The sequence below is a fragment of the Physeter macrocephalus genome, chromosome 16 (genome assembly GCF_002837175.3).
Source record: "Physeter macrocephalus isolate SW-GA chromosome 16, ASM283717v5, whole genome shotgun sequence".
In the NCBI taxonomy this organism is placed as follows: Eukaryota; Metazoa; Chordata; class Mammalia; order Artiodactyla; family Physeteridae; genus Physeter; species Physeter macrocephalus.
The window spans coordinates 80,062,784-80,074,840 of record NC_041229.1 but is presented as its reverse complement, the minus strand read 5'-3'; the positions used below and the strand labels follow the sequence as shown (position 1 = coordinate 80,074,840).

The window sequence follows — 12,057 nt, the reverse complement described above, 5'->3', positions numbered from 1 at the left end:
ACCACTCATTTAAATTGCTCTAGTTTTCTTCCATTTTCATTGTTTTTACTGAAAATTTTAACAAAATTTACATTCCATTTAAATAGTTTTAACCATGTCATATTTTATTAACCATAGCTTCTGTCTTCTGAATTGCCCTTGGTTACTATTATTTCTACTGTAATTCTTTGGTGTCAAATTTTTTGCAGATCTAAATTTCATCGAAGATTTCATATCACTTTTTGGTCAATGACAAATCCTGTGTGCTGTTTTAGCCATTGTCAGTTTTCATTGTGTGATATTTCTACAGCAATATGCATTATGAGCTGGATAAAGCCCATTTATTTAAAAGTGTACACAGTTCTGTCAGCATGAATAAAGGAACCAGCTTTAGTATCTATCACCTCTTGCTTACTACCTTCATCCCCATCCCCAATCCCTGAGAAGAGTGCTCCTTCCGAAGTCCCACAAAATTTTTTCATTCCTCACAAAATGCATATAACAGAATATTTTAACGGTATGACTCTTCACCACAAAAGAATGAGGAGCTTGTAACGGCAAGGCTTGTATTTTATATATCTCCAGTGCTTAGCACAGACCGTAGTACACTGGAGCCTTCAGAAAGGCCCCGATATTCACGCGCACTAAACGAGTTCCTGTAAGATGCTAGGCAGACGAAGGGCTACCAAAAACAATGAAAGATTGTGCCAAAAGTGCATTCTTAGATACACCTCTAAACTTGGATAAAGTTCGCCCCCCACCCCCTAAAATACGGCCGTGTGTGGCCGTGTGCTGAGAGAAATCACGGCTGATCCTTGTAACCCTGACCTTGTAATGATACGGGGTTAGTTTTGGCTCCTGCTTTTCCCCCCAAAAGTATCTGCCTTACTCAGTGATAGCACATTTCCTGTACCAAATGAACCACAGCAAACAGGGACGGGCCCTCCAAGCTGTCAGCCGGGAGCGGGACCTTATCCGTGAGCGGAGCGCGGGGTTAAGTCAGAAGAAGCAGCGCAGGTCCAGGCCGGGGAGGAGGGAGGGCTGCCAAGAGACTGCAGGGCGCAGGAACCCACCGTCTACAGAACTGGACAAAGCCCAGGGCCCGCCCCCCCCTCCACGCGTCGCCATGGCAACGCGAAGTCAGCGCCCGCCCGGATTGGCCGCGCCGCCGCGCGCGGGGCCTGCTGGGAGAGCACGTCCTCGCCGCCGCCGCCCTGCCGGTTTGAACTTGGCGGGCTCCCTGTGGGCTGTGGGACGTTGTTTCGTCCCTTCCCGACTCCCGGTTCTTGGCCGACTGCAGGTCCAGGCCTCGGGCCTCCTCGGGCTCCTTCTCCGTCCTCATGGCGGGCGCCCGGGGGCAGGGGCTAGAGGCGGTGGAGGTGTGCTCGCTGTCGCCGCCGCTGAGCTGCGGCTATTCCACCATGTCGCTGTTGTCTCCCCTCGGCCACCAGAGCTTCCCGTTTGACGACGACGACGGTGACGGGGAGGAGGAGGTAGATGTGGACGAAGATGCGCATGACTCAGAGGCCAAGGTGGAGAGCCTGAGAGGAACGGAATTACAGGGGTGCTCCAGGTAAACCCGAGGCCGCTGGCCGATGCAGCCCCTCTCAAGAGTCCTTAGACCCTTCTAAGTACTTTCCTCTGGCGGCCAAACGCCCTCTTGTCTTCCCTCTCAAAGGCTGCACGGGCACCTGCATCCACAGGTGCTGCTGCTTTTGGCACATAGAGTCTGGGCCCGTTCTTACACATGACCACAGTTTTATCATCGTTCTTAATCCTTTTTCCTGAGAATGTGATGATTCCTACAGCCTCGCTCCCCAGAGAAACGCACCTAGTCTTAAACATAAAATTTTGTACAATTTCAGGAGTTTTATGAAAACTCAGAAAACAGATTGGGGACACTAGAACTCTTGTCCAAACCCTTAACACCAAAATGTAGTTTACTGCACCTTAGTGATACCTGGAGCTATTTTGAAAAAAATCTGATTGTCAGTGAAGTATGTTGTAGTAAGCAGTATACTTTTTATGTCATAGATTAAGAGCTGAAGCTTTTGAGGCTAGCAATGTCGACTTCAACATCCAGAGACAATGTTGGGTCTGCTCTGAGCACTTAACAGTGGAAAAGAAGTCATTGAATCAGAGAATGTTAGAATCAAAGGGATTATTAAGGCCATCTTAATTGATTTATTTCTGCAGTTCGTTCGGCAAACATTTAGTTTGTGCCATATGGGGCCCATAAACAAGATAGGCATTGTCTCTACTCTCATGGAATTAAAGCCTACATCCAGCCACTCATTTTACAGATAACAAAACTGGCTCAGAATACAAAGAAAAAGTCTAATTAAAAGGCATACACCTAGTTATTAGCAAAGCTGGGCCTAGTCCCAAGGTATATTGATCACGTTTTCTCTTCCCTATGCTACGTGCCTATTGTTGGGTATAAAGAAATAGGAGCAAAGGGCCTCTCCCTGCAGGAATATCTTTTTCTGGGACAGACTTAGTGATGCAAGTCCATTCTGAGGTAGACTCATTATGTCATCTAAAGGAAGCATTTACAAGTTTCTGATTGTCAAGCTGCACAGGGCATAATACAGGAGATCTAAGAAATACAGACCAGAGAACCCATGCTTTATGTGTAAGCAACCAGTTAAACCCCTTTGCTATAAGACATGCATACACAGAGTGAGTAAATGGAATATGGAACAATATGAAGTGACTCACATACACAGTTACAACAGTGAGTCTCTTAAGAATGAGAAGTAAACATTAGTACTTTGGTAGGAATGGAGATCAGTAAGAGTAACCAAGCAAGCCACTTGTCCAGACTGGTTGTAACAACAAGAAAGTTTCAGGAGTCCATTTCCATGTGGTCCTTTGTACAGATTCTTCAGGATTGAGTTGGTCTCAGTGATTTTTAAAATAAATGTTAAGGCTTTGGAAAATACCTTCTAAGCCTAATCAGCAGGACTAAGCAATGTAGACAATTTAGCAACCCAAGGAATGATGGCCATCAAAACTACAGCTCAGCTACTGAGACCTTGCATTAGCTTCCAAGAGCCAAAGCCCTGACCAAATGGAGCTCATTACAAGAGGAGCCAGTCATATTTATGTCAAACCTTAGCCAAAGCCTGAATGAGCTGGCAACACCCCAGGGCCATAGCTGCCTTCCTTATCACAGTTCATCCCCTCTGAATCAAGGCAATAGGTAAGATGTGGTCTGGAGAGAATGCAGGAATTGTCAGGCCTGTCAATAAACATATGCTGAAGGAATGCCTATTTCCCACTTCCTAGAGAACAGATAGTTGTGGTGATTGTTTTCAAATGCTTCAGAAAACCCAGCACTTCTTTTCAGAAAAGAGAAGTGTTTAGAACATTTCCTTATTCCTCCTCCCTACCCCTCACCTTTAGTTGGTGCCCTGACAGTTTGGGGGTGATGGGATGAAGAGAGCAGGTGCCTGAGCCGTACTCCAGCCACAGTTCTGGGCGGGGAGCATCCTCTTGTGGACCAGAGCGTGGAATTTTATGCCTTTTTTTTTTTTCCATCCTTCACCTGCCACAGGGATCTGACTGTGGCAAAACTAATAGGGTGAGGCTTTCTTGGGATAGACTCAGGCATCAGCTGCACATGATGGGGTTGAGCTGCAGGTATTTTCGGTGTATAGAGCTGTGCTTAGAGGACGCACTGACCTTCAGGTGTGTTGGATAGCACTGAGGTAAAGCTCACAGGTGACTTCAGACAAGATAATGAGAAATATTTTCCTGGAGTCTTTTATAGTATGCATTGGGCCTGCTGTTCAGCTTTATCCTGGAAACCCATTAGTAAACCCGTGCCTTAATAAACGTCTTGGTCATAAACAGCTGCTTATCAAGCCTCTCTTGATTATGAGTAGAGCTGTAGTATATATGCCACACATTTTGAATATATTTGTTAAAACTGATGAGGCAAGAAATGTAATATTTAAAGTGTCATTTTAAAAAGAAAACACTGATCTCACTGATTCCTTCTTTCAACAAACATTTCTTAGGAGCCTACCATATTCTAGGCCCTAAGCTAGACTCTTGAAATAAAAAATGAGTTAAGACATGTTTTCCATCTGTTAGGAATTCATGGTTTCTGGCAGAGATGGACAAGTGACAGAAAGCCTAAGGCACTTAGTCCAGATTTTTTGCAGAATGAGGCAATAAAGATTAAAACCTGAGTTACATCTTAAAGGGAGAGTAGGAATTAGCTATACTCCTCCTAGTACTACTAACTGACACGTTCCAAATGCTTACTGAGTGCCCGGAACTGAGCTAAGTGCTTTAGTGTGGATTGTTCATGCCACAGGACCTGTGAGGTAGCCACTACTATTTTCTCCACTTAACAGATGAGAAACGGAGGCTTAAAGAGGTTAAAAAATGTACATAGCTAGGAAGCAGCAGGTAGAGATTCACCCAAATCTGAACTCTTACTTTGGCCATGTGTGGAGGTGGACGAAAAGAATTTCAGAATTTTAAGCAAAGCTGCAGAGCACAAGGGCGTGGCATATTCATCAACGTGCCTAAGTTCAATAAGACTGAAATGTAGAGTCCAGATCAGCTGTTGGTGGAAGAAGAAGAGGCTGGAAGATAAGCAGGGCCGATTCATGGGTGTCAGGCTGTGGAGTGTGGATTTCATCCTATGGGCAGAGGAGCACTGAAGAATTTTGAGATGGGGAGTGACATGTCGGAAGGATGCATTTGAAGGATGAATCTGGCGACAGTGGAGAATAGTTTGAAATGGAGGGAGAAAGGCCGGTTATGACCAGACAGCAGTTGTGAGGTGGTAGAAGAGAAGAATGGCTTGAGAAAACTGAAGTAAAATAGACAGGATGAGGTGATCATATGGGTGTGGGACCTAGAGGTACCAAATGTGGATGCGGAGCAGGAGTCAGGTCTGGCTTCTGGCTTGGCTCACTGGCTGGGTGTTGGTACTCTTCACCGAGGTAGGATTATAAGAGGAGGAGTAAGACTCATCTTGATGGAGAGGGGAGCGAGTGGGTGGTAGACGAGTAGACTTGTTTTAGACTGACTGAGTTTGGTATTTAAGTGGAGCTGTCTGTGGGATCGTTGAAAATGAAAGTTTGCAGCTGAGGAGCAAGGTCGAGCCTGGAAGGCCTGATCCAGGCCTCATCAGCACCTAGTGACAGTGGAAGCTACGGGAGGATGAGGTGGTGTTCTGCAAGACTGAGAAGGAAAGATACGTAGGAAATAAATGACACATCAACAGTGTCCCTTTCCCACTAGAATACAGATTCCGTAATGACACTGATGAATGAAGAAACAGCAGAAAAAAACAAGTAAATGGAAGCTACAAGGCAGAAAAAGCTGAGCCTGGCAGTGGACGAGGCAGTTGGTTGCCTGAAGCAGGAATGTTAGAGACAAAGAGGGGCTGAGTCTGTAATGCCGTAGTGTTTTGAACTGCCTCGGGTCCTGGACAAGCTTTCTTTCCATGGGTACTCATGGTTCAGCTTTTCCTGCTGTATGGGGCTTGTCAAGGCCCCATGTTCTTTACGTATGTATGTACTCACAGTACTTCTCCTCCCCCCTTCTTTTGAGCTTGAGTGAGTGCTTACTTTTCCACGTACCCAGAAGAGACAGACTGACAGAGGTTAGTGGTGGAGACTATGGTAGGAAGGAGGTAACCCAACTCTGGGGAGCTGTGGACACCCTATCTGAGAACTGGCAAAAGGGAGTCCACCAAAACATGAAAGAATACAAGGACCATATATTTTTGATACCTTTTTATTTCAAAACAATTCCAAACTTACAGAAAAGTTGAGAGTGTAAAGAACTCTGTCTACCCTTCACACCAAAACCTTAATTGTTACCACATTAGCTTTACCATCCTCGCTGTGTAGGTATGTATTCTTCCCTTCGTGAAGTATTTAAAGGAGGAAAAGGGAAAAGTCTGCTCCAGGATCTGGTTAGAATCATGTGGTGTAATTAGTAGTCCAGATATAAGATTTTTAAGAATAAAAAAAATTGTTGTAATTGAGGCAAATGGACTGGGTGTGATTTTAGAAGATGAGAGAATTCAAAGGCAGTCTGAAGGGTAAACTAATTCAAACATTGGACTTTCTGTTCATGGTTTTTCAAGTGTATATTTATATATGATTAATTCAGCATATTTATATATAAAAATCACAGTATTGTAAATATGTTGTGGAATTCTGCTTTCATTGTACAGCTAAGTGATTTTGACTGCGAAGCCAAAGAGTTTTGAGTACAAGTGCTGTAGTATCCTCTCTCTTGCAATAGTGTGGTTGGATCCGAAGATAACCAAGAAGAACAGAAACAGGTGCGGTTACCAGAAAGCAGCCTGACACCGTGGGAAGTGTGGTTTGTTGGCAAAGAAAAAGTAGAACGTGACCGTCTGCAACGGAAGGCTCTAGAGGTAAAACTAGACAGTATTCTTTCTGTTTAATCCATGAGCTCACAAAGTAGAGCTGCTGTCGAAATTAAAATGTTAGTGTTATTATCCCTCACAACAGACTTTTTGCATTTTCTTGTATCAGTTTGCTATATTGATATTAATAACTTACTGGAGAAATAATACATGTTCATTATAAGAACATTTGGAAAATACAGCTAAGCATAATTAGGAAAATGAAAATCTCTAATCTTGTCCCCTGAATATAACTATCGTTTGTTTTTGTTTTTAAAAAAAAAAAAATTATTTATTTATTTTTGGCTGCAATGAGTCTTCGTTGTTGCACTTGGGCTTTTTCTAGTTGTGGTAAGCGGGGGCTACCCTTTGTTGTGGTGCGCAGGCTTCTCACTGTGGTGGCTTCTCTTGTTGCAGATGGAACATAGGTTCTAGGCGCGCGGGCTTCAGTAGTTGTGGCACGCAGGCTCTAGAGCGCAGGCTCAGTAGTTGTAGCGCACGAGCTTAGTTGTTCCGCGGCACGTGGGATCTTCCCGGACCAGGGCTCGAACCTGTGTCCCCTGCATTGGCAGGCAGACTCCCAACCGCTGCGCCACCAGGGAAGTCCCCATAACTATTGTTAATATTATGGCATATAGCCTTCCACATTTTCTTCTATGTAAATTTTAAAAAACATATTTGCAAATGTATATTCATACAGTGTCACCATATGTACATTTAACTAAAGTCAGCTGCATATACTTGGTAAAATTTTTAAGAGAAATAAAAATGGAAGTAGAGGCTGGAAATCTACCCCCATATCACTCAGAGCGTGTGCCCCAGAGTGAGTTTGTGCTGGGAGATGGGAATCTTCTGGGCTTTCAGGTTTTTTCAGTTTCTCTTTGCCTCCCTGCCTCACTTGTGGACATTTTTGTATTTGTGATTCTCTCTGAACTCTGTCCAAACTCAAAAAATAGTTTGAGATACATTTTCACATGAATCCCTCATTCTTTGAACTCTTATCATTTGCTGTTTAGAACCTAGCAGCCAAATAGATTTGGATAGTTTGGCATCCTCCAGTATCTAGACCAACTGAATTCTCTCTATCCAGACACAGAAACCAGGTAGATTTGAGTGGTGAGGGATATGTCTTGGTTTTTTGTTTTTTGTTTTTTGTTTTTTTTTTTTTTTTTTTTGTGGTACGCGGGCCTCTCACCGCCGTGGCCTCCCCCGCTGCGGAGCACAGGCTCCGGACGCACAGGCCCAGCAGCCACGGCCCACGGGCCCAGCCGCTCCGCGGCATGCGGGATCCTCCCGGACCAGGGCACGAACCCGTGCCCCTCGCACCGGCAGGCAGTCTCCCAACCACTGCGCCACCAGGAAAGCCCTGTCTGGTTTTTAATAAATAGGATCACTCTCTTGTAACCTGCTTTTTTCTGCTTATTGCATTATTAATATGTTTCTGTATCATTAAATATTTTTATAGCATCATTTAAAAATGGCTAAGATTTTTAAAATATATTTAGAATGTATTAAATATATAATAGAATATAGTTAACTAGTTCACTATTGTTGCATATTTAAGTTTATTCTAATCTATTACTATCCCTGTTACTGTAAAATCCTTGGAATTGAAACTTCGTCCTCCATGATCTTCTTGGAGTAAATTTTCCATTTCAGTTTTGAAACTAGTTGTTCTTTCTGTGATGGCTTTCTAGCCAGGTAGGCAGTCTTGGCATGATTCAAATGATTGTAGAAACCAGTACATTCTGCAATTTCCCTATTGCAGTATCCTTTGTATTCTAAATACAAATTTATTCCTGGAAAAGTACACAGTAGTACTTGTTTCTACTTAGAAGGGCACAGGACTTGAGAAAGACCTTATGGTTTGATGTCAGGCAGGCTTATTTAAACTTTTACACTTCCATTTCCTCATCTGTAAGGATAAAATAAAATAATCAGTAAGGGTAAAATAATGCTATCTGGTCACAGGGTTTTTTAGAGCAGCGGTCCCCAGCCTTTTTGGCACCAGGGACCAGTTTCATGGAAGACAGTTTTTCCACAGATTTGGGGAGGTGGGGATGGTTCAGGCGGTAATGCGAGCGATGGGGAGCTGCAGATGAAGCTTTGCTCACTTGCCCACCACTCACCTCCTGCTGTGCGGCCCAGTTCCTAACAGGCCACAGACCAGTACTAGTCCATAGCCTGGGGGTTGGGGGACCCTTGTTTTAGAGGATTAAATGAAACAAATTATAAAGATGGCTGGTGTTTTTATTGGTATTGTTATTGATATCATTGCTAGTCACAGTCTTTTTCTTTCTCTTTTTTATTGAATTATGGTTGATTTACAATGTTGTATTCGTTTCAGATGTATAGCAAGCTGATTCAGTTTTATATATACATATGCACATATATATATACACATTTTCAGATTCTTTTCCATTATAGGTTATTACAAGATATTGAATATAGTTACCTGTGCTATACAGTAAATCCTTGTTGCTTATGTATTTTATATACAATAGTGTGTATCTGTTAATCCCAAATTCCTAATTTTTCCCTCCTCCATCTTTCCCCTTTGGTAACCATAAGTTTGTTTTCTATGTCTGTGAGTCTGTTTCTGCTTTGTAAATACATTCATTTGTATCATTTTTTAAGATTCCACATATAAGTGATATCATATGATATTTGTCTTTCTCAGTCTGACTTACTTCACTTAGTGTGATAATTTCTAGGTCCATCCATGTTGCTACAAATGGCATTATTTCATTCATTTTTATGGCTGAGTAATATTCCATTGTGTGTGTGTGTATGTGTTCATTTGTATCATTTTTTAAGATTCCACATATAAGTGATATCATATGATATTTGTCTTTCTCAGTCTGACTTACTTCACTTAGTGTGATAATTTCTAGGTCCATCCATGTTGCTACAAATGGCATTATTTCATTCATTTTTATGGCTGAGTAATATTCCATTGTGTGTGTGTGTATGTGTGTATACACGTGTGTGTGTGTGTGTGTGTGTGTGTGTGTGTGTGTGTGTCTGTATATATCCCACATCTTTTTTATCCATTCATCTGTTGATGAACATTGAGGTTGCTTCCATGTCTTGGCTATTTGAAATAGTGGTGCTGTGAACATTGGGATGCATGTATCTTTTCAAATTAGAGTTTTCATCTGTTCTGGATATATACCCAGGAGTGGAAATGTATCATACGGTAACTCAATTTTTAATTTTTTAAGGAACCTCCATACTGTTCTCCCTAGTGGGTACACCAATTTACATTCCCACCAACAGTGTAGGAGGGTTCCCTTTCCTCCTTACCCTCTCCAGCATTTATTATTTGTAGATTTTTTGATGATGGACATTCTGACCAGCGTGAGATGATACTTTATTGTAGTTTTGATTTGCATTTCTCTGTAATTAGCGATGTTGAGCATCTTTTCATGTGCCTCTGGGCCATCTGTATGTCTTTGGAGAAATGTCTATTTACGTTTTCTGCCTATTTTTTGATTCTGTTGTTTCTTTTTTTTGATATTAATCTGTATGAGCTTTTTGTATGTTTTGGAAATTAATCCCTTGTTCGTTGTATCATTTGCAAGTATCTTCTCCCGTTCCGTAGGTTGTCTTTTCATTTTGTTTATGGTTTCCTTTGCTGTGTATATAAGCTTTTAAGTTTAATTAGGTCCCATTTATTTGTTTTTGCTTTTATTTCCATTACTATAAAAGACAGATCCAAAAAAATATTGCTGCAGTTTATGTCAAAGAGTGTTCTGCCTATGTTTTCCTCTAAGAGTTTTATAGTATCTGGCTTTACATTTTGGGCTTTAATCCATTTTGAGTTTATTTTTGTATATGGTGTTAGAGAACAGTCTAATATTATTCATTTACATGTAGCTATCCAGTTTTCCCAGCACCACTTATTGAAAAGACTGTCTTTTCTCCACTGTATATTCTTGCCTGTTTTGTCAAAGATTAATTGATCATAGGTGCGTGGGTTTATTTCTGGGCTTTCTATCCTGTTCCATTGAACTGTATTTCTCTTTTTTGCCCCAATACCATACTGTTTTGATTACTGTAGCTTTGTAGTATAGCCTGAAGTCAGGGAGCCAGATTTCCTCTTGCACTGTTTTTCTTTCTCAGGACTGCTATTGGGGTCTTTTGGCTATTTGGGGTCTTTTGTATTTCATTACAAATTTTAAGATTCTTTTGTTCTAGTTCTATGAAAAATGCCATTGGTAATTTGATAGGGATTACATTGAATCTCTAGATTGCCTTGGGTAGTGTAGTCATTTAGACAATATTGATTCTTCCAATCCAGGAGCATGGTATATCTTTCCATCTGTGTGTGTCATCTTCGGTGTCTTTCATCAGGGTCTTATAGTTTTCTGAGTACAGGTCTTTTGGCTCCTTAGGTAGGTTTATTCCTAGGTATCTTATTCTTTTTGATGTGATGGTAAATGGAATTGTTTCCTTAGTTTCTTGGTCTGCTCTTTCATTGTTAGTGTATAGACATGCAGCAGATTTCTGTTTATTAATTTTGTATCCTGCAATTTACTGAATTCATTGATGAGCTCTAGTAGTTTTCTGGTAGCATCATTAGGATTTTCTATGTGTAGTATCATGTCATCTGCAAACAGTGACAGTTTTACTTCTTCTTTTCCAGTTTGGGTTCCTCTTATTTCTTTTTCTTCTCTCATTGCTGTGGCTGGGACTTCCAGAACTATGCTGAATAAAAGTGGCAATGTGGATATCCTTGTCTTGTTCCTAAATCCTAGAAGAAATGCTTTCAGCTTTTCACCATTGAGTATGATGTTAGCTGTGGGTTTATCATATATGGCCTTTAGTTTGTTGAGGTAGTTTCCCTCTAAGCCCACTTTCTGAAGAGTTTTTATCATAAATGGGTGTAGAATTTTGTCAGATGTTTTTTCTGCCTCTCTTGAGATGGTATGGTTGTTAGTCTTCAGTTTGTTAATGTGGTGTATCACACTGATTGATTTGTGGATATTGAAGAATCCTTCCATCCCTGGGATAAATCCCACTTGATCATGGTGTATGATGATCCTTTTGATGTATTGTTGGATTCTGTTTGCTAGTATTTTGTTGAGGATTTTTGCATCTATGTTCATCAGTGATATTGGCCTTTAATTTTCTTTTTTTGTGGTATCATTGTCTGGTTTTGGTATCAGGGTGATGGTGGCCTCATACAATGAGTTTGGGAGTGTACCTTCCTCTCCAGTTTTTTTTTGGAATAGCTTCAGAAGGATAGGTGTTAACTCTTCTCTAAATGTTTTATAAAATTCACCTGTGAAGTCATCTGGTCCGGACTTCTGTTTGTTGGGAATTTTTTTAATCACAGTTTGTTTCAGTACTTGTGATTGGTCTGTTCATATTTTCTGTTTCTTCTGGTTCAGTCTTGGAAGATTGTACCTTTCTAAGAGTTTGTCCGTTTCTTCTAGGTTGTCCATTTATTGACATAGTTGCTTGTAGTAGTCTCTTATGATCCTTTGTATTTCTGTGATGTCAGTTGTAACTTCTCATTTTCATTTCTAATTTTATTAATTTCAGCCCTCTCCCTTTGTTTCTTGATGAGTCTGGCTAAAGGTTTATCAATTTTGTTTATCTTTTTAAAGAACCAGTTTTTACTTTCATTGATCTTTTCTATTGTTTCCTTCATTTCTTTTTCATTT

At 41.2% G+C, this 12,057-nt stretch overlaps 1 protein-coding gene across 1 annotated transcript in view; it reads left to right on the top strand.

Annotated features, from left to right (window-relative positions):
• The first annotated feature begins 1,105 nt into the window (after positions 1-1,105).
• CCDC34 (coiled-coil domain containing 34) overlaps positions 1,106-12,057 on the top strand; it is a 46,534-nt gene continuing 35,582 nt past the window's right edge. Inside the window, 3 exon segments of the mRNA XM_007117348.4 lie at positions 1,106-1,221; positions 1,223-1,552; positions 6,259-6,394. Coding sequence (XP_007117410.2) covers positions 1,106-1,221; positions 1,223-1,552; positions 6,259-6,394 — 582 coding nt within the window.